The sequence below is a fragment of the Megascapheus bottae genome, unplaced genomic scaffold, assembly GCF_031878675.1.
Source record: "Megascapheus bottae isolate mThoBot1 unplaced genomic scaffold, mThoBot2.hap1 HAP1_SCAFFOLD_53, whole genome shotgun sequence".
NCBI classification, from domain to species: domain Eukaryota; kingdom Metazoa; phylum Chordata; class Mammalia; order Rodentia; family Geomyidae; genus Megascapheus; species Megascapheus bottae.
In genome coordinates, this window is record NW_028327559.1 from 1,502,654 (window position 1) to 1,529,685 (window position 27,032).

The 27,032-nt window shown below is 42.0% G+C and overlaps 1 protein-coding gene across 1 annotated transcript in view; it reads right to left on the reverse strand.

Moving 5' to 3' along the window:
* Positions 1–27,032, reverse strand: part of LOC150039673 (glutamate receptor ionotropic, delta-1-like) — a 71,492-nt gene that overhangs the window by 1,316 nt on the left and 43,144 nt on the right. The window contains exons 3-5 of the mRNA XM_090327658.1: positions 17,288–17,458; positions 5,023–5,184; positions 3,587–3,706 (exon numbers count right to left, since the gene is read on the reverse strand). Of these exons, the coding sequence (XP_090183784.1) occupies positions 3,587–3,706; positions 5,023–5,184; positions 17,288–17,458 (453 nt within the window). The remainder of the gene's footprint in view (positions 1–3,586; positions 3,707–5,022; positions 5,185–17,287; positions 17,459–27,032) is intronic.

The following is a 27,032-nucleotide window of genomic DNA, read 5'->3' on the forward strand; positions in this document are numbered from 1 at the left end:
AACCTTCTTTTCAGAAGGAGACATGCAGATGCTCCTTGACTTATGATGTACTTATGTCCCAGCATACCCATCTTTTATTGAAACTATCATGAACTGGAGAATACGAACATCATACCTTAGCATTAATCTACCCAATATATGCAGACACTAACCTGTGATTGGATGAAATCCTCCCTGAAGCCTTCTTTTTAACAAAGGGTTAAATATATTGTGCAACTTATTGATTACTTGTATTTAAGAGTTGGGAAAAAATCATAATAAGTGCAGTCAGCCAGAACCAAAGAAACACAGACTCCATGGATTCCCTCATTTGTAATAATTAGTATATTGCTCAATAGCTATGTACATATGACCGTATATGATGATGCTAAGCGAAACAAACTCCGGGATATGGAAACAAGGGTTTTTCTTTGTGAGTGTTGTTAATGTACTATGTGAAGTTATTTCTTTTTTTTCTTTTTTCCCCCTATGTTTTATTCCCTGTTGTCACTGTAACTGATTTATTTGAATTAGGGAAAGGAAAGGGATCAATGAAATGGTAAGACAAAGAAGAAAGGGTGAACCAATGTAATGGCAATACACATAAGAGAATATGTTGGAAATGAACTCTACAACTTGGGGGCTGGAGGAGGGAAAGTGGGAGAAAAACATGGGAGGGGGTAACAATATCCCACAAGAAATGTACTGTCTACCTTATTATGTATGTAACTATAACTCCTCTGTATATCACCCTGACAATAAAATTAAATTTTACAAAATTGATAGCACCACACACTGAAGAATGAGGGCTATTCTCTCTCACGATCACATGACTGACTGAGGAGCATTATACAAGAGGAATGGAAGTTTCTACTTGCCGGGGCCAACCGGCAGCAAACCAGGGTTCGGAGATTGGGGTTCCTGAAATAGGGGGCAAGGACTAGGAAAAATTAGAAGAGAGACAAACAGATGGGGTTCAGGAGGGCTACAGCCCAAATCAGGAGCCACAGCTTAAGAAGCCTGTCGCCCAAGACCATAGCCCAGTTTATTTCCAGTCCACAATCTTAAATACACATCTTTAAACTAGGGAACTGCCAGGGGCTACATTCGTACAAACAGTATCAAGTCTGAAATAGGTTGAATGAGAAGCTATCAAGTCCCAAACAGGTTAAATGAGAAGCTATTGACACAGCCCAAAATCATGATAAGAGCTTACTTCCTTGTGTACTCAATTGTGCGGGTCCAAGGTCACTGACCCCACAGTCAGTCCCCAACACTACTGAATGTTTTGTGCTAGCATACTATCAGAAAACAAAAGAAAGGAAAAGAGCCTGAAGGAGCCAAGGCAGGAAGGCAGGCAGGCAGGCAGGCAAGGCAGGCAGGCAGGCAGGCTGAATTTGGAAATATAATATAGCTACTAAGAGGGTCACTAACATGGAAGGATCATGTTTCAAGGCCAGGTGAGGCAACCAATAAGCTATATGTGGTGGTACAAGACTGTAATTCCAGCTATGCAGGATCCTCCTACAAGAAGGTGGTCTTAAAAGTAATTAGAGCAAAAATAAAATAAGATAAAAATAAAATAAAATAAACTCATACTGGGAGCATGGCTTAGCCTGTTGAGAGAATGTTACAGTTCTTATTTATAAAAGCAAAAATCATGGTGGCCATCCAATCTATCTAGCCAGGCTGTAATCTGATGACTCTGGGTGACTCACTGCCTGAGACTTCCCCCTAGGGTATTTAGTTAAAGAAAAGTATCCATTTGTTCTAGGAACAATTATCTTGCTTTCAATCTTTAAGAAACTACCAGGACTTTGCTATAGTTGTTTTACACACACACACACACACACACACACACACACACACACACACACACACGCCCCAAGCATCACCTTTGCAGGGAACCTTTGAGCAGTCAGCACAGCAATCCCAGGTAAATTTTCCAGTTATTTCTTCTAGTGACTCTGGCAGAGGCAAGTGGCTGTAGCACAGCTCCTCCAAAGACTATCTTTGCACTCACTACCTTCACACCCCAACCCTTCTTTACATATGCCAACCACTCTGCTGTCTTTCCTCTCTTGCCAAGGTTTTATCTTTTAAGTCACTCTAGCTATCCAGCACCCTCTACCCAAAAGCCATAGCTTGGATCTGCCTTAAAAGGCTGACCTAAGCTGGTGACCCCCTTTCCTAGTTCTCTCCCCTTGCTTCATTCTGAAATGCCCCTGAGTCTGAATAACAAACATTTACCAAGGTAAATCCCATTTCCATGCTTTCTAGATAACTTCTTACCAGCCATAAGCTGCTAGGCAGACTAGATAACAACTGGGCTATGCAGTTATTAAGGGCAGATTTTAAAATGACAAAAAGATACAGTTTAAAATAAAGCCCACTTGAAAATCAGCTTCCCTTCCAACTCAATTACATTCAGGCCTCCTGCTCAGAAGCTCCTTATACTGAGAGATGCCCGCTTCCTATTGGCTGCTGGGTCGTTTTGAGAAATGTTGCCTTGGCAACATGGAAGGCCCAGACACCTGACCCAGGAAGTGGAGGATGCAGTGTTTCTCCCTCTCAGACATCAGGAGTGGCCAGCAGGTTGCCAGCCTGGGTGTTCCAGTATCCACTACATGAGATGAGACAGGGACTCCACGGCCAACCCTGCCCAGACTATGGAGACCTTGAGATTCAAGATGAGTGAAAAGAAGGGAGGGAAACAGTGGGCTTCCTGATTTGTCACTGTGGCTGGTCAGGAATGGTGGTCTCAGCAGACAGATGACAAGCTGGGAAGTCTCTTTCGTACCACAGTAACTGAAGGCACTCTCCTGCCTTGACATCACTTTGCAAGACAGAAGTCACTTTTCTTTAAGTCTTAATCCAATGCTCTGACTATCATCCACCGTCCCCCAAGCAAGGCTCACAGTTTGGGGCACTTCTACTGACCCAGGGCAGCCAGATTTCCTTGACACTATGCATCAGACTCTGGACCTACATGGTAACAGAAGAGAACCATCTATATCCTGAATGGAACCACAAACAAATCTCCAGACTACTCCGAAATGTCAACAGGCCACATGTTTAAGTTATCAGATCACAACCAACTGTTGAGTCTCCTCGAATCTGTTCAGCCAACTCCTAACAATTATCTATTTCATAAGGGCTATAATTCTCCACTTTCCCCCATGATATAGGGAATCCAGGCATCCTGTCTCGATTCTCTGATATCACGCCCCACCACCACCCCATCCTTGGCTACGACCTCGGTTTCAGCTTCAGCCATAATTTACACTTGTCCCCACAGTTGGACTGACTTCACAGCTCTAGGGAAAATGCATTGACCTTTGAAACCAGCAAAGCAATTCCCCTAGTGAAGGGAGCAGGACTCAGGTCTTCCCTTGACATCTCAGAGACTCACTAGAGGTACTTCCTGTGTAGGAAAATTCGCGCCCATAAACACCAGCATCAACAGCACTGAAGCAGAAAGAGAGATGGGAAGAGAGATTTTCTTTGTCAGTGAACAGTTGCTGGGAATATAGAGACCCCCAGGGCTGTGGCTTTCTCTAATGGCACCATGGCAGAAAGGCTGGGATATGAAGTCCCTGGGACTTACCTTGCACATGTCTTTGCCAAAGGTCTCGCTGTAGGTGGTGCCAAGGATTTCAAACTGGACCCAGGGATTCGAGCTGTCCTCCTGAAATTCCATCACACCTGTGAGGCCAGTGATATGACCCTGCAGGGGACAAGGGAAGGCCACTAGTGAACAAGGAAATTACGGGTAGAGTCAAAATATGAAGCAGGACCACCACTTCCCAAAGTATTTACAGGAGAAATCCCCAAGACTTGCACCTGTCATTCATACAGTGCACTGACAGTTCCTGCTACATGCCAGACACGGTGCTTGCTGTGAAATAAAGCAGTAATAGCTTTAAGATATAAACTTCCCCTTGTGACCCAATGCAGGTGCTTCTTTTTTTCTGATGCCAGAAGGATCTCAAAGGTCACTGGGAACCATATTTGACACACAGCCTTAAGTTGCAGGGCAGTAAATGAGAGCATTACTTGGGAAAATATAGCTTTGTTACCTATGCCAGCTTGGAAAAATTTGTACCCATCCCTCCCCACACCCCAGCTTCAGCCTGAAATAAATCTATGCCACAGAGTCAACAGCACTGAAGGAGAAATATACAAATAAATAAGGCATGTTGTCAGAGGCAATAGTAGCCCTGCTCTCTCTTTAGCAGCTTTGTGAGCTCCATAGGAAAAGCAGGGCAGTGAGGGCTATGGTGGTCTCATCCCCATCAGTCTTGTAAGTCTGGGGTAGGGTATCACTCAACCTTACCACCAATGAGTACTGAGAACACAGAGACTGAGCCCAGGAGAAGCCCAGCTTTATCCTAGGCTGCAGTAAATTCAAGCCACCACAGGAACATGTTTACTACTATCTAAGCCATGTGCAATTTATCGTAACTAAAACTCTTTAACACTATAGATTTCTCTAAATACTCTTTTGAAAGCCTCTAAAAACCAATTCACTCTAACAAGTCTTGTGTGAATTACTCAATTTGTTTCAAACCCAGTCTTCTACCATGGCTTCAAGTGGAACATGGCCCGTGGGCAATGTATGTGCACAGGAGCACGCACGTACACACACATAAACATGCTGAGATCCCAGATGATTGGCACATGACAGCATCCACCAAAACTACCTCTGGTGTAAACAGTGGCAGTCTTTTTGGTGGCATAACAGACAGACAGAAGATAGGCATAGGAAGAGACATAGAATTGGTGGTGGTCTCCAACCTTTCTAAAACCAGGTCTCCTTGAATTAAAGTAGAGGCAGTAATAACACACATGCGTAGACGCAGCTCAGCCAGCTTTCAAATGTGGGGACAAGAAGAGTGACAAAATAGAAACCTGAAGAGAGGACTAAGGAGGCATATAAAGCGCTCAGTTTCAGATCAGTTGCTGCATGGACAGAGTGAGATTGTGAGGAGGGACCTGTCTCCAGTCTTGGCCCACCCTGGAAGTATACTCCTTTGTACACACCTTTTTGATGGTGTCTAGCATGGACCGCCCTCCATTCCATGGCTTGGTGGATTTCCGGATGCAATTGAGGCTGGCCATGCTATGCCACTTCCGGTCCTCTAACTTCCTGTGGAAGGCGTTGGCCAGCATGAGAACGCTGTCATACAGGTAGAGGTTGGAGATCTACAAAAAAAAAAAAGGAGCAATTAGACATTTTTCAATTGGTCCAATTCAGGAGAGAGGGGGATAAGCCAGCAGAAAACAGCGATAGGAATTAAGACACGGTGATTGATAGCTATCCACCAGCCTCTGGTTCCCTGTGTTTCCTCAACAGCTCAGTCAGGTGGTAGAGTTCCAGAAAGTCAGACCTAACCCTCCAGGAACAAGATTGGCAAGCGGACTGGCACATCAACACAGAGAACCAGCAGGCACAACACCGTGACTGAGGCTTTCGAGCAGACAAGTAACTTGCTCAAGTAACATAAAGCAGAGAGAGAGGAGGGTTAAGAGGGTAAAATGAGGGCATGGCATGGGCAAAGGAAGTAAGTGGTGTAAGAAGGGGCCCTCCTAATAGGTCCTCAGGCTATCCCAGGACTCTTGAGAGATGATAGAGATTTGGGCTTGGGCACTGTGGCTGAGCTTTCTTGTTTAAGGCTGGCACTCTACCACTTGAGCCACTGCTTCACTTCTGGCCTTTTAGATGCTGAACTGGATGTATGAGTCTCAAGGACTTTCTTGCTGGGTCTAGCTTTGAATGTAATCCTCAGATCTCAGCCTCTCAAACTGCTAAAATTACAAGTGTGAGCCACTGGTGCTAGGAAACAGTCTTTTCATGATAATTTAATCCTATGTTATAACTTAAAGCAGCCACAGACATATCAGCAGATGAAGGCAGCTATGTACCATTAAAGCATTATTTTCTAGCCAAGCACTGGTTGCTCACAAACCGTAATCCTAGCTACTCAGGAGGCTGAGATCTGAGGATTATGGCTCAAAGCCAGCTGGGGAAGGAAAGTCCTTGAGACTTTGGTCTCCAACTAACCATTAAAATGGCTGGAAACAGATCTGTGGCTCAAGTGGTAGAGCACAAGCCTTGAGCAAAAAATGCTAAGGGACAGCGCTCAGGCCCTAAAATCAAACCCCAGGATTCTCTCTCTCCCTCTCCCTCTCTCCCTCTCTCCCTCTCTCTCTCTCTCTCTCTCTCTGTCTCTCTCTCTCTCTCTCTCTCTCTCTCTGTCTCTCTCTCTCTCTGTCTCTCTCTCTCTCTCTCTCTCTCTCTCTCTCTCACACACACACACACACACACACACACACACACACACACACAGAGACATAGAAAGACGGAGAGGTGCAAAGTCCATGCTGGACAGTCTAGGACATCTCACTCGTAACAATCAATGGTCAGTCAAAGTGGGTCAAAGGGACCAGTCAATGTACACCTAAACAGCAAGTAGCCTACTAAAAATATTTCACACAAACATCACTAGATAGAAATAGGAGACTATGTCAGCCTCACTGAACTCCTGGGAAGATCAAATAGGCTTCTTGGCCTGCAAGAAGAGGCCCTGTGATCTGCAGCCTTTCCTCCTCCACCAGTCCCCACACCTCAGGCATATTCTTTGCCTTAGCTTCATTTCTCACCCGCCTTGACTCTGGGTGCCTCAAATGTTAAGCCTTAGATGAGAAGCTTTGTGGCAGGAATTACCCTCCAAAACTGAAGCTCAAGTCCATCAGGAGCCAAAGAGAAGGAGGACAAAGCATCAGGCCTGGTACAAAGCTCATGCCAGCTCCAAGGGCCATTTTCACCATGACACAGCCAAACAGAACTGACTGTTTCCCCTGCAGGTGCCCTTCTGTCCTGACCATCCCTGGAGACTCCTGTCCTGTCTAGAAATGTCCACTTTCCTTGCCGTGGTTATCATGGGACCCATGTGTGGCGCCTCTGCATACCACTTACATGAATGGGAAGTGGGTGGAGGAAAGACAGCTCTCATGGTAGAGACAGGGTGTGTCTGGGTAACTGATCAACCCTGACCCAAAAGCTTGGTCTCAGGCCAAAGGGCTATCTATAGTGCATTAGTGTCTGGGCTGTTCCTCTGAAGACCTGCATAACACAGGTGCTTACATGACAACCAAGTCTAGAATTGCTCCCACCTGGGAACTTGACTATCCCACATGCCCCTGTCACAGAACCATGTCCCCAGTGAGCAAGACTAAACCCCACCCACTTCCTTCCATGGTACTCCTCAGAAGCTACCACCACTGCATAGACATACTTTTGCCCTTTAAATATAAAGCTATAAAGGAGAAATTTTTATAAGGATATGTAAGGCTTGGTATGTATTTAGGTGCTTTCAGTGTTGGTTTTTCTTTTTGCTAAAAGAGTAATAACTCAAAGCTGAGAGTCCTTGATGGTCTGAAAATTTCTCAAGACATTTGTGAGACTCTCAGTGAAAGTAAAACTAAATCGCTTCGTGCTCTTTAGTCAGCTAGAACCCTTCGACCTCCACCCCTACCTGAATACCACTTATACATTATCAGCGCAAGCACACAGCACTGCCTCATGTTTAGCCAGACTAGCACTTGATTGAATTTCTCTCCCCTCCCAGCATTTCTATTCAGGACGAACTAAAGCGCTCAGCAAATACATGAATGCAGAGAGGCTTGCAATATAGAAGAAAAAGCAAACATGACTCAGAAAGGCCAGAGGAAGCCCTTCGTCCTCCCACAAGTGTGTCTGCTTGGAAGAAAGAATGAATTCTAGTTCAAAGGAACAGTCTTGAGCAATGCTCTTTTCCAGGCATGGATAAGCCTTCCCACCTCCCCCATATCACCCTTTTCCATGGGCTTCTACACATTGTCAGTTCATAAATGTGTTTACCTCACCAAAATCTGAGGGTTTTTTTTAGCTCTTCCTAGTTAATGTTTGATAGATATGTACATAATGAATAGGCATATGCATGGATAGAAAGATAGATGGGTGGATAGATGGGTGAGTGGGTGGATGGATAGATAGGTGATAGATGTGTAGATTAATGAGTAGATGAGTAGGTAGATGGATATGTAGGTGATGGATGGGATGTAGGTGGATGGATAGATGAGTAGATGCGTGGGTGGTTGAGTAGGTGATGGATGAGTGGATGAACACATGGATAGATAGGTAATGGATAGGTTAGTGGCTGGATGGATGAGTGGGTGGATAAATGGGACGGGACGGTGATGGATGGATAGGTAGATGGATGGATGGATAAGTAGTAGAGGGATGGATGGATAAGGTGATGGATTGAGTTTTGGATGGACAGCTAGATGCATAGTTGATTAGTAGGTGGATTGATGGACGATTAGTCCTTAGGTGAATAGGTGATAGATAGACATATAGTTAGAAGAGTCTGGGTGAAAGTACAGGTGGTAGAGTGGATAGATTTTTGTGCTTAAAAGGTACAACTTAACCCAAGAAAGATTTGCTGTCTCCAACTTGGACTTGGAAGGGAGTTTCCTTCATTTGTATCTCATGTAAATTCTGAATAAAATGGACAATATAGGAAAGCCCAGATCATATTGCTCACCAGAGGAAGAGGGTTCTATAATACTACGAACCATGTTTTTGACAGGGACTTAGCATAGATCAGCTGAAGGCCACACATTTGTACTTTGGGCTGGCAGAGCCATGGGAGCTGCTCTTCCAATGATACCACCCAGATGTTCAGAGAAGCTGGAAATAGCAGGTAGAATATGTCTGGCATAGTCTAGCCTAGCGTCTATAGCAGGCACTGTGTTTGGTACCAAGTTATTCTGACCCATTGCCCACCTGGGCTCAGAGGCTGCAGCCCTGGGAAGCCCCCCAATGTCCTCTTTAAATTGACACTGCTGCAGCAGCAGGCAGCCTCATTCCATTCTCAGGGGAGAATGGAATTTTGTCTCATATCTGCACATTCTCCCTTTTCATTTTGAGCCGTGGTCATAATTCCACAATGCATCCCACAAGCATTGCTCTGGTGACTTCCATCCTCTCCAATTCTCCTCCCGACCCTTGTCTCTCACCCTATGCCTCTCAAGCCCTGGGATCTATTCACAGTGCTATTCTCTCTAGCAACAACATATTTCCCAACTTTTAGGAATTTGTGAGAATTAAAAGACAGAGTATTTTTACAGGGCTCACAATCTGAATTCTAACTATTAAGAAGGCTGACATCTAAGGATCAAAGTTCAAAGCCAACCCAGGCAGGAAAATCCAGGAGACTCTTATGGACAGATAACCATGGAAAAGCTGTAAGTAGAAGCTGTGGCCCAAGTGGTACAGCAGCATCCATGAGTGAAAAAGCTAAGTGACTATGCTCAAGCCATAGGTTCAAGCCCTAGTACCAGCACAAAAAAATAATAGAGAGGGAGGGAAAGAAAGAAAGCCAGAGAGGAGAGACTAATAGAAAGAATGTATAAAATGCCTAACAATAATTTGCATGGATACATTATTGCTCAGTAAATGTTTGTGGAACTAATGAAGTTGAATGACAAGTTCTACATCTGTTCTTAGAAGCAAATACCAAATTAAAGAGCTCTAAAGATATTTGCATAGAGGTTGCCTCTTCTTGGAACGTGGATGATGGTGGATTGAGGCCACACGAGGGAAAGGTACAGGAGCTGGGTATAGATACATTCTGTGTGGCTCCCCTCACTCCAAGTCAGAATCACAAAGCATATGCCTCCATGAGATGGCAGGATCCTGAAGAGGCTGAATTTCAAACTTCATTTACCCATGTCACTATGTCCTCATGGAGGAAACAGAAAAGGGAGGACACATCTCTGGGAGGTAGGAGAAGTTATCAAGGAACTCTTGCTGGGAGTTAGCAGTTCTTGAGAAGCCAGGTGGAGCTACTCAGCTGTTGGAGAATTAGAATCCAATCCATACACATCGACTGACACCCGAAAGACAGAAAAAAACAGAATTTGAGTTTTCTTAAGAGTTTTCCTCAGAACTCTTGTTACATCTGTTAACTGCATTTTATTAAGGAACCTGTCAACAGAAACAAAGCCTGTTAGTAAGACCATTAAGTGGACCATGATAAGAAGGTAAGAATGTACTTAATAGTCAGGTCCTAAGAGGAATGAGCATAGAGATGACAGAAAGGCCAGCAGGATACAGAGATGATGGAGCACTGGGAAAGGAGGCATGGTGTTCACTAATATTGAATACTCCAAGCCAGAAGGACTTAGAGGCTGTTGATGTCACTGCATTACAAAAATTCACTGAGATTCTAGATTCTAGAATACTGTAATAGCATACCATTGATGGGCTGATATATAACCTACAAAATTCTGTTTAGGAGAATGGACTTCCAAGCTCAAAGGTTATCAGAGTTATTGTCTGGTGGAAGGCCTATTTCTTGACTTTCAGAAGATGCCTTTTTGTTGGGTCCTCACGTGGTAGAAGCGAAGAGCTCTGGTTCCTTTTAGAGAGTAATAGGTCCATTTCTTTCTTTCATCATTTTTTTCTCCTTTTTCTTGTGCTAGACCTGGGGCTTGAACTCAGGGCCTGGGTGCTATTTCTGAGCTTTTCCGCTTAAGTCTAGAATTCAACACTTAAGCCATGGCTCCACTTTCAGCTTTTGGGGTTTTCAATTGGAGGTTAGAGTCTCAAAGACTTTTCTGCCCAGACTGGCTTTGAACTGGCTCTGAACAGGTCTCAGCTTCTAGATTAGTTAGGATTACAGGAGTAAGCCATAAGTGTCTAGTTTGACCCATTTCTAAGATCTGTAGTTTGATGACCTCTTTTTTTTCACATATGCATTAGGTCATAAAAGTTGGCTCCATCTCCTGACTCCATCAACTTGGGGATCAGGTTTCAACATACGGAAGTTGAGTGGATACAATATTCAGATACTCCCTAACAGCTTCTTTGTGTAGCTGAGGATTTATTACCTTATTAGTTCAAGAAATGACTTACTCCCTGTCTGGGCAAGGACATAGCAGGTGGAGGATAGCCCTTTGAAAGCCCAGATGCCCATTTCACTTATTGCAATACAGATTAGGACCTGAGGTCATGAAATATCAGCCCTTACATGATATGTGCTGAGCTCGTCCACAGAGCTCATCCAAGCCCATTTGATGAAGGCAGCAGATGCCAGAATCTATCCACCATCAGCCAGGAAGACAGAGGTCTTGGCTAGACAGGAGGATGTGCCAGACTGTCTGCCTCCCAGGCACTGAGGCTTGTCTTCCCCATAGTAAATCTGTGACTCCAGTGAAGACTTATAAGGGCACTTTAGCTGTGTCCCTGTCTGCTCTAAGGGATCAAGGATAGTTATGCACCTGCATTATCATCCCTGAAGGTATAAGATGCTGAATGGTCAGCCAAGGTCAAAACCACAGAGACCAGTTGCATCTTACACCAGACCATTATCTTCCTGAACCAAAAGCTGGATATGCGGTAAACATTTTCATCAAGAAAGGCTCTTCCCTTCCTCCAGGCTTCTAAAGAGCCTAGGAGTCTCTGCCCTCCATCATTAATCAAGGAAAGTGGGCTGTTCAGGAGATATCTCAGAGGCAAACAGCAGCCACTGACCTTTGACAGGATCTTCAGACAGTCTCTGGTTAGCCAGCAATGTCAAATAAGCAATGGACAGTAGGCCCAGGGGGAGGGGCAATCTGACATCCAGATGCCACAGCTCAAGGAAACCATCCCCGGGCTAGATCTTCATGTCAAACTGCTGCCAACCAACCTGTTCTGAGCCTGGCCAGAGGCTAGAGCAGATGGTGGCAGAGGGCAAACGGGAGGCAGGAGGCTCACTCACCACTGAATCTGAAGGAATCTGTCTGTACCCAGGACTCCCATTGTACATGTGGCCACCTGAAGTAGAACAGCACAACTCTGTTTACCTGGGCACTGGTCTCTGACACACACCACCCTAACCTGCCTGTCAAATGCGCCTGTAGGATCTTTACAATTAATGAAATATTGAAAGTGACATCAAATCCAAGTCTCTGGAGAGAAGGTAGGGATGCTGAGGGTGGCTTTCTATGACAAATCAATAGAAACCTTGTAGAATATAGAAAGTTCTAAAGATTAGGGATCAGAGCCAGGCACAAATGGCTCACATCTGCCATCCAAGTTACACAGACAATGAAACCTGACTATCATAGTTTGAAACCATCCCCAGAAGAAAGTCCTTGAGATTCATGGGGCATGAACTCTGGGCCTGGGTGTTGTCCCTGAGCTCTTTAGCTCAAGGCTACCGCCCTACCCCTTGAGTCACAGTTTCACTTCCCATTTTCTAGTGGTTAAATGGAGATAAGAGTCTCATGCTTTAGTGCCCAGGCTGGCTTTGAACCTTGATCTTCAGATCTCAGCCTCCTGAGTAGCTAGCATTACAGGCGAGAGCCACTGCACTAGGTCCTTGAGATTCTTATGTCTAGTTGATCACAAAAAATAAAAGCAACAACAACAACAACTTTAAAAAGCCACAAGTAGAGCTATGCCTCAAGTGGTGGAGTGATAGCCTTGAAATAAACAAGCTCAGGGACAGGACAAATGCCCTGAGTTCAAATCCCAGTATCAGCAAAAAAACAAATAATCAAGATTGATTAAGAAGGGAGGGGAAATGAAATGCTTTAATAAAATGACTATATGGGGTGAGGATGATTCCACCAAACCATCAACAACATTTAAATGCATAAAAAAAGAGGAATTTCAACTCCTGGGGAATATTCGGTAACAATACTCTATTAGCCCCTTCAGCTTAATTCTTGGTCATAGTGGCCAGATGATATAGGTTACCTCATTTGCTGGTCATCCTTCGGAAACACATTTGAATATAAATGGAGTGGCAATGTGATAATTACAGACCTGAAGTCTCAGGGAAATGCAATTCTGAAGATAGGGTGGTATACAGAGTCTCTTTGGAGCAAGGCTGACTGTGAAATCTCAGCAAAAGTCTTGGGGTTCTGAGGGACCAGTTATCACTTTTATTACTGGCTGAGTCAGACAAGCCCTAAACTAACTTGTCAAGAAAACAAGAATGAGAAACACTGAATTCAGACACTGCTTTGTAAGGAAAAATAAACAACAACCCTGGCATGCTGGAAAATAACAATACTTTGGAAGCCATGAGAAGCCACTTATTTAGATATTTTTCTTCCGAAGGACTTGCATTCTACTAAACAGCAACCAAATTGATTTGCTATAATAGTTCTTGGTGGGTGTTCAAACACAGATAGCCCTGACTACAGGCTTAATAGAGGAAGATAGAGTTTCTGAGGCCAGTTCAATTCAGTGGAGAAGCCAGAAGATGAATGAACTTGTAGGAAAAAAAATATACTCCATTCTTTTTATTTACTTGTTCATTTTTATTTTTTGTACCAGTACTAGGGCTCAAACTCAGAACCTGGGTGCTGTCTGTTAGCTGTTTTTACTGAAGTCTGGAGCACTACCACTTGAGCCACAGCTCTACCTCTAGCATTTTGGGGGAGTTTAATTGGAGATAACAGTCTCAGACTTTCTTGCCCAAGCTGACTGGTTTCAGTACGGGACCCTCAGGTCTTAAACCTCCAGGGTAGCTAGGATTAGTGGTTTGAGCCATTCGCACCCAAAGATTCCTGAACTACTGTCATACCAAGAGCGATCTGGGGAAGGCACTAAGATGGACTGAGAAGCTCCATTTCTGGGAAGATTTTCATTAATTTTGTCAAGACAAAGTTAATAATCCGTGGCATCAATTTTTTTCCCCTTCAGTTGGCTGTTCTAAACATCTTAGAGTCTTCTCGATAAATCTCACACCTAGAGGCTAGTAGAAATTAGTTTGCCTTCTACACTGTCATTAGAGAAGAAAGAAGTAATCATACCTGAGGAAATTTGAAGTGATTGGCTTGTAAATGAGAATCTACAAGCTTCCCAAGTTTCAGGAGGAGTAAATAAATCTCATTCCCCTCTCTGCCCCCATCATATCCCCCATTTGAGAAAGAAAATGCACCAGAGATTTCCTTAAGAAAGTGTTTTACATGGATACTTCTAGATACCATTTGACTTGTATCAAGCCCTACATTTTTAACACGTTTACCCAAGAATCCCCTATGGAGGGCCTTCAAGAAACAGGGTCTCCAATGAAGAGTTACATGGGAATCAACAACATGGCCTGTCCTCTTCCAACCTGTGACTGAGCATCTGTGGAACTGACATGGATAAAAGAGAGATGATAAAGCTTGAGACAGAAGCTGAGAAGATAGGAGCTACTCTTCTATTATGATAATCCTTTTAAAAATATGCTTAGGAAGAAAATGGAACATATTATATAGTTAGCAATATGCAAACTAGGTATGAATGATAGACAAACATATGCAGGTATACATAAATATGCATAATAGCTAGGTAGAAGATAGATAGATAGATAGATAGATAGATAGATAGATAGATAGATAGATAGATAGATAGATAGATAGATAGATAGATGCATGCATACATACATGGATGGATGGATGGATGGATGAATGGATGGATCGATGGATGATGGATGGATAAACAGCCATGTTCATCCTTTCCATGGAAACTCTGAACATACATTCCTCCTGCCTCAATGACAATGATAATGGTAATAGTTCTAAATGTTTTCCACATGTTCTCTCACTTAGTTTTCATGATGACACTTGGGGATAGGTAATATTCTAGTCACCACTTGACAGAGCAAAACACAGAGGCACAGAATGACAAATAAATAACAATCATTAAGTGGTTCGTAACTAGAGTTAATGGGATTTGAGCCCAAGCAAATCTGGCCCTTGTCCTGCTGCTGCTATGGCTGTAACTCCAAGATCTCTCTGATCTTTTGCTTTTCAGTTTTTCTCTTTGTTTAGCTCCTGGAACAGAGAAGGGTAGGGGACCCCAGAATTCCTAGTTGGATAATTCCGTTATGTCTTTGGGGATATATGTCATATCAGAAAGCCCTCACCTGGACCTGGCCCCTCAGCCAGCCTTCTAGTCTTCCGTGGCCAGATTGTTTGCATCCAATGTGCCTGCTATAAACCCACTTCGTTTTATATTTTTGTCTGTAGGAAACAGATTCATTACATACTTCAACATGAAACACTGTCAACTCCCCGCCCTAGACTATGTCACCCACTTTTGTGCAACAGGAAGTGATCCCTGAAGATGGAGTGTGGTTTGAGTAGCAAGAACTGGAGATGTGGATAGAAGGACAGAGGTACGGCCAGGGAAGAGATGGTTTAAGACTGGAGAGGGATGAAGCCATTCAAAGGGTTGAAGAGCTGGAGAGGCCTTCCAGGGAGTTGGAGGTGCACATGCTTTCACTTCGTTCAGGGCAAAGGTTTCTCCTCTCATTATGCATCGAGAAGGGCAGGCACACAGTGTGGACCCCTTGTCTAGTGTCACATTCATCCACATGGAGAGCAGAAATGACACATGAGCAGGATCACTGTTACAGTATACTTGGTCATTGTTATTTCTTAAATAGGCCAGAGAGAACAAAAGCAAAGCAGAACAAAAATGTAAAATTTTTACCAAAGGCCTTTCTGAGCTATGAGTACAAATTCAAGTTCAAATTCATGGTCCATGAAGAGGCTACTCTCTTGCCAACCCTTTACCACTTCAGTCCCAGACATTCCATCCAGCCCATTCGGCTGATTGGTTATACCTTGGAGCGGTGGACACCAAGAGAGGGCATTTATTCCACCTAAATTCAGTTCCTGCTGTCTTTTCCAGCCATTGAGAACCTATTTCTCCTGTGTACTATCTGCTGAGCCATGTTTCCTCCCCTCTCCTGATATAAAATAGCATCGTGGGTTCAATGTTTTGGCAAATTATGTATGTTATCAACCCATTTGAGATCCTAATAACTTACCCCTTGAAATGTGAGACCTCCTTCCCCAACCCCTCCACAATAATATTGACATCAAAGATGTCCTGTGAGTGGCTGAGACTCAGCCAACTCTGACCTGAACCTGGATAACTTGAGCCTCAGCATTCAGAAGATGTGCTAGGGAAGTTCCAAGTTCCTTAGCATATGTTCTGTGTCCATATGAGTGACTTCTTACAAGAAAGAGCACAAAGCCATTCTCCACCTCTAGCCCTGCCCAATAAACCCATCCCTTCAAAAAGTCAATAACAAGGCCTGAGAAACAGCAATCTCTTCCCCACGAAGGTATAGCATTCTCCTTTTTTTGGTGCCAGTCCTAGCGCTTAAATCAAGGCCTGGGTGCTGTTCCTGAGCTTTTGTATTCAAAGCTAGTATTGAAGGTATGACTCTTAACAAACTTTCCTGCTGGGCTGGTTTCAAACCACAATCCTCAGATCTCAGCCTCTTGAGTAGCTAGGATTATAGGATTATAGCCACCAGTGACCAAGAGGTATAACTTTTAAATACGAGAGGCCCAAATTTATCTTACACATGTGTGTCAATGGACTCCCCAAGAACTACAGTGTAAATAGGTGTCTGTTAGTATCTAGCTTTGCCAACTCAGGGGATTCTCAGTTTTTATAAATGCTATTTTGCCCATTTATTTTCTACTTCTTTCACTATCAATGAGCATGATTTTCATTTGCTTGTTTTGAGACTTACACACCCTTTTTATTTTCTTTAGGTCTTAGGTTCATTTACCTTTGAATTTTTTGTCTTTTTCTTTTCTCTTTTTAGTTTATTCTGTGGGTATTACAAAATATAAATCCTTTTGTTAAAAGTGTGGCTATACATATAGGATGACGCTAAATGAAAGAACCTCCAGGATATAAATAAAAGCCATATAATGTATGATTGTTGTCCTTAATGTACTATGTTATTTCTCATCTCTTTTGCTGTTCCTTGGTTATCTCATATTGTTACAGTATTTCACCTTGTTATCTGATATATTGTATATATGTTTATTTGTTTATTTGAAATAGGATAGGGAAGGGGGAAAAAGAAGATGAGGTACTGGGGTGGGGGGAGGGAAATGGGGACCAAAATATGAGAAAGGGTATTAATGTTTGTGAAGTAATGTACCTTCTATCTGGCAAATATAATGTAACCCTTCTATTAATTACAATAAATTATATATGTAAAAAAATACTAGAGGCCCCCTGTGTGCTAGCATTTCCTGCTTGCTAACAACAAACATAGTGGCCTGCTGACACTGTCCAGCTGACTGGTTTCAATTTTAGCAAATGACAGAGGTCTTAGTAATTAAAAGTGGTTGGCAATAGCATTCAGCTCATACCCAGGAAACCCCAGAACATTTTGGGCCACAAGCCAAGGGTGTAAGTGAGATGTACCCCCACCCCCCACGGAATTGTATATCCCACACTGACCTGGAGCATCTGGAGGTAGCCTTCCTGAGGGTCACAGAGCAGAGAAGAGATACGGTGGTTGTTCCTCATGCATTTCTGGTTGTCCTTTGCAGATGGGAAGATTTGCCGGACCACCGTCATTCTTCCAAGGGCACTGTGGACCAGATCCAGGATCTCGGGGTCACTGATTTCCTACAGAAATAATCACATCTGTGCTTACTATCAATTCATGAATAATTTGAAAGAGATCAAGGGATGAGGCTCAGGTCACACATATTCTTATTTATTTACAACAATACTTGTTAGCCCTTAGGTATACACAGAATTGTTTTAGCTTTTCCTCTACACCAGAGGGGGTGGAAAAAAAATAAAAACATGTCAGAGGCTAAAAGATGTCAGAGGCTGGTTTCCACAGGTCAAGATTTTAGCAACCGGTGTTGTCACAGCTCACAGTAGATACAAGTAGGCATTACTTAGCCAGATGTACTGCTGTATTTTCTATTGGGAGTCACCAGCCTGATGTAATCAGGGAAAGCCAAGTTTCTCTGACTTGATAAGCCAAAACACAATGTGTTCCCTAGAATTCTTTCCTACTTAGATTGTTGGGGTTTCTTCCAATAAAAAATTCACAACCATATCCATTTGTTCCACAAAAATCTACCCATCATCCTGTATGGTGTTTGTTCTATATTTAACACTAGTGATACAACAGGAGTCACCCACAGTCCTGTCCCAAGAACCTCTCCTTTTCCATTACTAGATGAAATATATACCGAGTGTCTCAGAGACTGAAACACCAATGATGCTATTCATATGCCTTTGTTTATTTGATGCTTACAACAACCCTAGAAATGCAGTGAAGTATATTTTAGTATCATTCCATTTTGCCTTCAGGTGGAGACATTGCAAAAGGAGGGGCCTTCAGAGGCCATGAGAAATGTCTCACATACTGAACTTGAAGCTGAACTTACTAGGCACAGTGTTTGCATATGTGTGGGCAGAGTACAGCCGGGAAGCTTGTGGTGCTACACTGGCTGCAGTACAGGGCAGAAAAACTCTGTTCAGGGTGGAGCCCTCACCAGATGTGCAGTGCCACAGGCTCCACCGCCCTGGGGTGGTCCTGGGGTGGGGACATTTGTGATCAGAGGGGGTTGATCATAAGTAGGATCAAAAATAGGTTTTGAACCCAGGACCCCAACAGAGGTATATGGGGTTCACACACCCAGAATGCTATAAGATGACAATGAATACACATCAAGCACTTCATGAATGGGACAGGAATAGTTAGGTTAATTGAAGTCTCAGCTCATGGTCTCCACTGGCAGCTGGTTACAAGTGAAGACTTTACCTATGCATAATTGTATTTTAAAATGAGCTTTAAATTTTTCTCCTTACAGATCACCCAAGCTGAAATTCTATAGTGGTGTAAATAGAACTAATGAGGTTAGAAATTAATGATGACTGATGACGCATTCCGAAAGTAGTTAGAAATTAGTGATCATTTAAACCACAGCATAACGTTTTCAAGGGCAAGACAGTAAACAATGTATATAGGATGGGTCTAAGGAAACATGTCGGGGAAGGGTTACAATAGGTTAAAGTCCCATGCTGAATCAGGAAGAGAGTTGTGGCATACAAAGAGTTGTGGCATAATCTGTAATCTCCAAGAAGGCTGGCCTGCAGAGATCACATCAAGTTAAATTATCCAAATTTTTCATGCTGTTTTTGTGCTAGAATCTCTCAAGACAATGTTCCAGACAAGTCTGTTTGAAGGAAGATGAACTTGCTAGATTGGAGCAATATACAATCCAAGGTAAGAAGACTAGTTATGCAGAACAGACCCAGTACACAGCGGGTTTCAAGGAGCACAGTAAAGGATAAAGCTGAATCTGGATATACATGGTCAGCTCTGCCCCAGCCACTCTTGGGACCAAGGCCCTACCCTGAGCACAGACAGAGGATGAGAGAAATCACACCCTCATATCATCAACCTATCCAGGTACACCAGCTATCTACTATTCCAGAAACCATATGAAAGTGAGGAGCTAGGTACTGGTCACTTATACCTGTAATCCTGACTTAGGACACTGAGATCTGAGAATCCAGATTCAAATCAAGCCCAGGCAGAAAAGCGTATGAGATTCTTGTCCAATTAACCAGAGCAAAGCAGAATGGTGGTGTGGCCCAAGTGATAAAGCACCAGCCATAAGAAGAAAAGAAAAATGCTAATCAAGAGCATGAGGTGCTGAGTTTAAGACATAGTACTGGCATAGAAGGAGGATGAGGAAGAAGAAAAAGAGGAGAAGGAGGAGGAAGAGAAGGAGGAGGAGTGGAGGAGGAGGAGAGAAGGAGGAGGAGGAGGAAGAGGAGGAGGAAAAGAAACAAAGAAAGAAATTGAGAAGCTTCTTATCTAAAAATTGCATGATATCATGAAACACCACTTCAATTTCCCATAAAGAAGTGAATCAGAGCTAGCACCCCTCAGAGGGGAAATGGGTGTGTCTCATATTATTTCTTTTTTCCCACATCTTGAGGAGGCTATTACAGGACAGTCATTTTCCTAGAAGTCCTTTTATAAAATTTCTCATGTTTCCTCATTTTCAAAAGCAAATCTATAGACCCCGGTAGACCCTGGAAACCTGGGAGTTGACTTACAAGACAGCCTAGAACAACCATTGTCTCTCCTGGCAATTCACAAGCCCTTGGGGAATGACTCTGTGAACCAAGGGGTAGGAGTCTTCTCAGCTTCCCTGATCTGCCCTTTCCTTCTGCCTTCCCAGGACTTCTAAAAGACTTGGCACAGCGTCCTGCCAAGCCATTAACTACCATATGCCTTCCACCATGAGAGTCTGTTGGAACGTGTGGACCATCCTGTGTCACCTGGCCTGGCTTGAATCCACTCGATCTCTGCTTGCTAGTTGTTCCTACACTCCCCCTGGACTATTCCTCTCTCTCCAGAAACATGTCCAATCTGGGAACCCATGGTAATAAATAGCCCCCACTTCTTTCCCTCTTCCCAGTTCTGAGTCTATCTGATTGGTCCATTCTGGCAGCAATATGGCAGGCCGTGGTCCTGTCCCAATGTATCTGCTAGGCCCCTAGGGTAGCACTGAAGTTTTTCTCACTCCTGCCCACTAGTTCCTATCTGATATCTCTGGACCATAGTGAGAGGCCCCAACTTCCGAATCATCCTATGGAGACACAGGGTAATTTAAGCATTCAATTAAAACAGAAAACATTTTCCCTTTGTACCAGGAGAAAAATCTTCCCCCCACACCACCAAGGACTACAGTTGATGAGAAAAAAAACAAGCCACTGGGTAACACAGCACTCTCAGAAGACAGTGAGGTAACAGAACACATCAGACACAATGCTCACTGGAATGCACAAGCAAAATCATTCCGTATTTCTCTTCAACAATGTGAGCTTCCCATGACCAGCTAATGTGGGCCATCTAATGTGTCAGTGTGTCAATGGCACATTAGTCTCATTCTATCTTTCTTTGTGCTCTTCTAGTTCGCTCCAGCCACATTGTTTTATAAACTGCACATGTGCCTTTGTACTAAGTATCCATTAGCATATTGGTTAGACTTTATTGACTAGACTTCAAGCCTTACATGTGACAAAATTCTCTTTCTGGGGTACATTACTGAGTTTCTTTTCATATTGAATTGTGGTTATAGACTCAGTTTTGTTTTATTTTTTTCCATTAATAGAAAAAACATTTTTATCTTATTCAGGGTTTTGTGTCTTTTGAACTCAGGGACTCATGCTTGTTAGGCAAGCACTCTAACACTTAGCTATGCCCCCAGCACTTATTTGCTTTAGTTATTTTCCTAGCAGAATCTTATATTTTTGCCCAGAGCTAGCCTCAGGCCATGTCGATATTATTCTTCTTTAAATTTGTTTATTATATCCTTTAAATAGTTGCACAAAGGAATTTCAGTTCAACATGAAAATGTATAAATACAACACATTTTTTAAAGGTACACTTGTAGGTTAACCACTCTCTCTTCTCTCATGGAAGGCAATATGACACTATCTTAGATTTCCATTATTATCCAGATGCTAGTTTCCTATAGCTGTAATAACAAATTATCACAAAATAAATAGTTGAGAATAAAAAAACTGCATTGTACTTATAAACTGATTTATTGAATGGTAGCCCTTTATAAAAATTATATAAAGATAATGAAATATATTAACAGTATGAACTTATACAAGCCAATTTCATGTGTTGTTAATTTAATTATCAACAATTAAACCTTGCTTCTCCTGTCAGAAAATGAATAAAAAAGAACTGAAAGATAAGACTAGGCCTTGAATATAGTCATAGGCAAATATTCAGCCTACCACACATAAATTTTTTTAAAAATATGTATATGGTCTGTCATTTTTCTGTAAATACATTTCAGGTTTTATTTGTCTTTGGTTTCCTACAGTGTCATTCTGTGATGTGGCTAGATGTGAACTTTTTGTCATCTTCTTGATCCTTAGTCTTGCTACATCTGGTTTGTTTTCTTCTTATAAATCATAATGTCCTTTAATATTCTTCCTACTTCACTTTCTCCTACTTGCTTTTAGAAATTTAGTCAAAAATATGCTAAATATTGTTACTTATCTTCCATGTGTCTTAATCTCTCATGTTTTTGTTTCTGTGGTTATAGTCTAAATAATGCCTTCGTATTTTCCATCTTTTTCTCTGTAGGTCCACTCTGATGTGTAATGTCTCCTTGTAAGGTTTTTAACTTACTAGGATTTGTGACTTCCCTGTGTTTGGTTTAGCTAGCCTCAATTCTGCTTTTTATTTTTCAAGGCACATACACCACTATTTTTAAGACATATATAAGTACATTTCTTTCATAGTGTAAGTCAGAGATTATGCCTCTCTCTTTATCTCTTTCTCGGTCTCATTGTTCTTATAACTTCTCTAAGAATTCTAAGTCTAGCTGCCATTCACATTATTTCAGAAACTGTTTGCTTGCAATCTACTTCCTCCTCACTGCCCATCTAAACCACTGTAAATTAAGCTCTCCTTTGAGTTCCCTTAGACCCCACAAACAACATAAACTTGGGGCACAAACCTGCATGAATCATCAGTTTTTAAGAAAATGTCCCTTCCGTGCAACTCTGAAGTGAAAATGGGAAATTTCCCTTGCATTTGTTTCTCATTAATTCTTAGAGTGAGGATATGTTACCAGAGCTAGGGAGAAGTCTGACACTGGGCTCTACACAAGGTGGTTCTTTGACTTGATCTTCTATGTCCTGTTTCCCACCCAACTGGAAGAACAAAAACAGCTTGGCCAAGACATTCAGGACAAACATTAAATTTGAAGCTCACATATTGCCAAGAGTTTCCATTTTCTTTCTATGTTGTGTCTCTATGGTTCTTACTCTTGACAGCTGCTATTTGATTTTTCTTAAATATACCATTTTCAGCTATTTTAGTGCTTTTTTCCCCCATTTGGGAGTGTCATTCAAGCTAATTACTCTTCCATTGCAACGTACTACTAAACCTTTTGTATGTATTTCAGATTCTTTAGTTCATGATCCTAATTCTTTTTCTGGAACACACACCTGTGCCCCAAATTGCTCCCCATATGTCTTGGCTGTATGACTGGTTAAATCCCGGCTATTATGCTATAATTTATACTTGTTTCATTTGACTGCCTTTCCCTAAGTTCACTGTCATCAATATTAGAAAAAGCACTATTTATAAGGAACTCGGAAGACATTTGAACAATTTCCTCCATTTGACCAAATCCTAATTGGATTCTTGTGTCATCTACCCTGGTAGATGCAAGAGGACAAGCTCTCTGTAGGTTCCATCTGACTTCCTTTAAAGAAATATTGTCATGAATTGAGACTACCCTTACCTCCTATAATCTTACAGTTTACACCATAAATCTTTTTTCTTCTACACCACTCACTCAAGAAATTAGCCCTGAAGGTCAATGGATTATCATTAGAAACAGTTAAAATTGAGTATCTAGAACACTTAACTGATGACAGAATCTGGATAAAGAGGCAGTAAAACACTGCTGGATATGTCTCTATTTTCAGTGGGAAACAATACATATTTGTGATTTGTTATGATTGTTTTAACAATGGAATAAGTACAGAAGGAAGTACAGAAATACAGAGGGCTACGGTCTCAAGTTAACATCACATTCTTCCTACCCATTATCAGAAAGAAATAGGGGGAACAGACTCTTTTGTGCCTTGTAGCATACTTATAGGAAAAATGGCTATGAGTACAATAAAATGTGAGAAATTGCTTCGTGCACTGAATAATAAAAATACTATCTCCAGTTCTCTACTGAGAATGTATACTGAAGCTTAGAAAAATATGTATCTTGAGTCAAATAAATTATTAGGAAACCTCTACAAATCTCTACTTTACTCTCGAAGGGTTAAGGCCAAAGAAAAGTTAGAAGAATTCTAAAGAAAAGCCAAATCGCCCATTCTCCCAGAAGGCACATACTTAATTTACTGATTGAAAGCAAAATTGTCCTTCTTGTAGAGCATGCTAAGGAAGAGAATGAGATTTGATTGCTTCTGTTCAGAGGAAATGTGTGTCTTCAGCCAGGGCCCATGGTTGACTTCACAGGGGTTCACCATTTCAAAAAATGAGATGAATATGAGTGTGTGCGCATTTTCATGTGGAGAAAACCCATAGGCTGCATTGACTTTTCAAAAAATCTTTCAGCCTCCCCCTGAAAGTAGATGAGCAATTGATAGGGAGGCTACGAATGGTTTTTAAAGTGCCCCTTCTTTTCTAACTGGAAGAAAAATGAAAATGATACTAACATAACTTGGGAGACATAGGACTTCTGCATCTGTCAAACTAAGAGTCTGATGGATTGGACTTGTTCTTCTCTATCCTATTTCCTACACACTATAACAACAGAAACTAAAGATTTTTTGCTCCTTTCTTACTCCCACTCAGTCTAGGAGGCTGAGATTTGAGGATCACAGTTTCAAGCCATCTTGGGCAGGAAAGTCTGTGAAACCTCAGCTCCAGTTAAGCACCACAAAAGCCAGAAGTTGGATGGTGGCCTCAAGTGGTAGAGCACTAGCCTTGAGCAAAAATGATCAGTGACAGTGTCCAGACCCTGAGTTCAAACCACACGACCAGCAGAAAGAAAGAGAACAAGAAAGCAAAAGAATTTGTAAAATAGTCTAATATGCAGCTGTAAGTAAATGACTAAGTTAATGAGATGACATCATTCTATGTATAAATGTAGGTAACTGAGTAAAGAAAAAAAGAAAAAAGAAGGATGATACAAAAATAAGATACACTTATAGTAGAGGTATGTAATAGCATAAAAAATGCTTAGGTATGGCCAGGTATGATTGGCTCATAACTGTAATCGCAGCCACCCACAAGGTTCAGATCAGAAAACTATGACTCAAAACCAGCAGGAAGTCCACAAGATTCTTATATCCTATTAGCTACCAAAACATAAAAATAAAAATAAAGTGTGATGCACATACAGCTGCTTTGCCAATTGGTAAACAGAAAGAAAGAACCTTTTTTTTTCTGCTTTCCTGACCGGATTCCCCCTTCCTCTTCTACATTGTCCTAACACATCTGCACTTTCCCCCACAATCAGCGTCTTGGAGGTGGGAGGTGACTGCTCCTCTCCATAGCAGGAAGGCATCCTATGGGTTCTGGTCCCAATTACATGTCAGAACAGAGTTTGGAGAGTTGTAAATGAGCATCACAATCCCATTTCTGAGTGAAGAGATGGGAAGAGATTTTCCTTAGTGAGTTCTGAAAGGGTTTATGCAATTCAAAGAAGACCTGGAGGGGTCCATACCTTCCTGACTGGATATTTGTGTCCCAGGCAAACTCTACCTGAGAGCAGACACATCACACTGAGAGCACTGGGTGGGGGTTGAGGGAGGCTGAGGATTTGCTGACTCTCCTCTTCCTGCCTGACACCTCATTGGATTCTCTTTGGTGATAATGATTCTGGGGTTTGCTAAGCAGGCATTCTACCACTTGTACCATTCCCCAAACCTTCAAAGTATAGCCAAGCTTATCTTTACATGGTGACCATTTTGCCTTACCAGGACCAGTCCAAAAGCCCTGAAACTACCTCTGTGATAATACATTCTCAGACCATTCAAGAAAGCTTGGTTTAGGTTTCTCTGACAGTCTAATTAAAAAAAACAAAACAGAATAATGAGTCCAATATGACATGTAATGCAGTATAGCACAAAGTTCCATTGTATTTTAAATTTTTAAAAGTTGATATTTCAACCAGAGCAATATTTGAATGGCAATTGTGTGGGGGTGCCTTCTATCATCTGACCTTTTAAGCATCTTAGAAGCATTTTATTGAACATAGATTGAATCACGGCAGGAATCTCATGTTAAGTCAGGCAGAGCAGCAAAGAGGATAAATTTTTATGACAAGAAATGTTCAGAATGGCAATTAAAACACTAAGGATCTCATTTTTCTAAATATACATCTTGACGAAGTGGATATTACCCTCATACACAAACACATTTTTGTCTAATTTTAAGACTTCAGTAAAATTTCAGAACCACCCCATATCAGGGAGAAATGTTATTAAATATTTAAATGGATCTCTAAACTTATATAGGGCTATGCAATCACATTGTTAGTCATTTCTTTTTATTCCTTAGAAAGACCAAAATCTATCAAACATCTGTGTGATACTAGCATTATTCCATCTCTGGAGAAATAATAAAGTTTATTCCCCTTTAAAAAAATCTATGGTGTCAGTAATCTAAAGTTAATGATAGTAGAGAAATTTCATAGACAAGACTGGCTTGGAAAACATGGAGAAAATAGAAGCAGGATTCAATAAAGTTGTGATGAAAGAATTACTCCCAGACAAGTCAACAGAATTTGGGGAGTGTCTGCTGCATTCATAGCATATCAGGGTACACAGATCAAGGTGAACCAAAGTTCCAGGGAGATATGAAAGGAAGGGAGGGTGGTAGGACACCCTCAAAGCTTGGTTCTGCTTACTTTTCTGGGGCAGAAGATGACACGATAGTTCTGCTCAGAGACATACCCTGTCTCCCTATTTGTTTCAGAAAACCTCACTGACTGCTGCTGAGTCTCCCTTTTGATGTAAGCTATAGAAAACTGCAGAGAGATCATCCTTATTTATCCAAGTGTGATCCGTGACACAGGAAGAGTCAACAATATAGTTATAATACTCTTTGTGAACATATGTGAACATATGTAAACATGGAACTAGGAAATGGGAAAGGAGGAGTCCTGTTGGGATAAATGAGAGGGAGAATGATCGAAGAAGTGACACTGATAGAGATGCATTGTAATAAGAAACTGATGCAATGAACTGAAACTCCTTTGTCCATTTACTTAATAATAATAAGCCAGGAGGAGGTTGTCCATGCCAATAACTACTCCTGTTCAGGAGGCTGAGTTCTGAGGTATAGATTCGAAACCAGCCCATGTAGAAAAGCTCTTGAATCTCTTCTCTCCAGTTGACCAGCAAAAATTCTGAAAGTAAACTGTGGCTCAAGTAGTAGAGCACCAGCACTGAGCAAAAGAGGTAAGTAAAAGAGCATGAGGCCATGAGTTCCAATCTCAGGATCAGCACACATACACACACATCATCATAATCATCATCATCATCTTCATCATCATCATCATCACCATCTTCTTCCTATAGGTGTGAACTAGGCCCCGATGGCTCACACCTATATTCCCAGCTACTGAGCAGGGTAACGTTTGTAGATCTTGTTTCAAAGCCAACC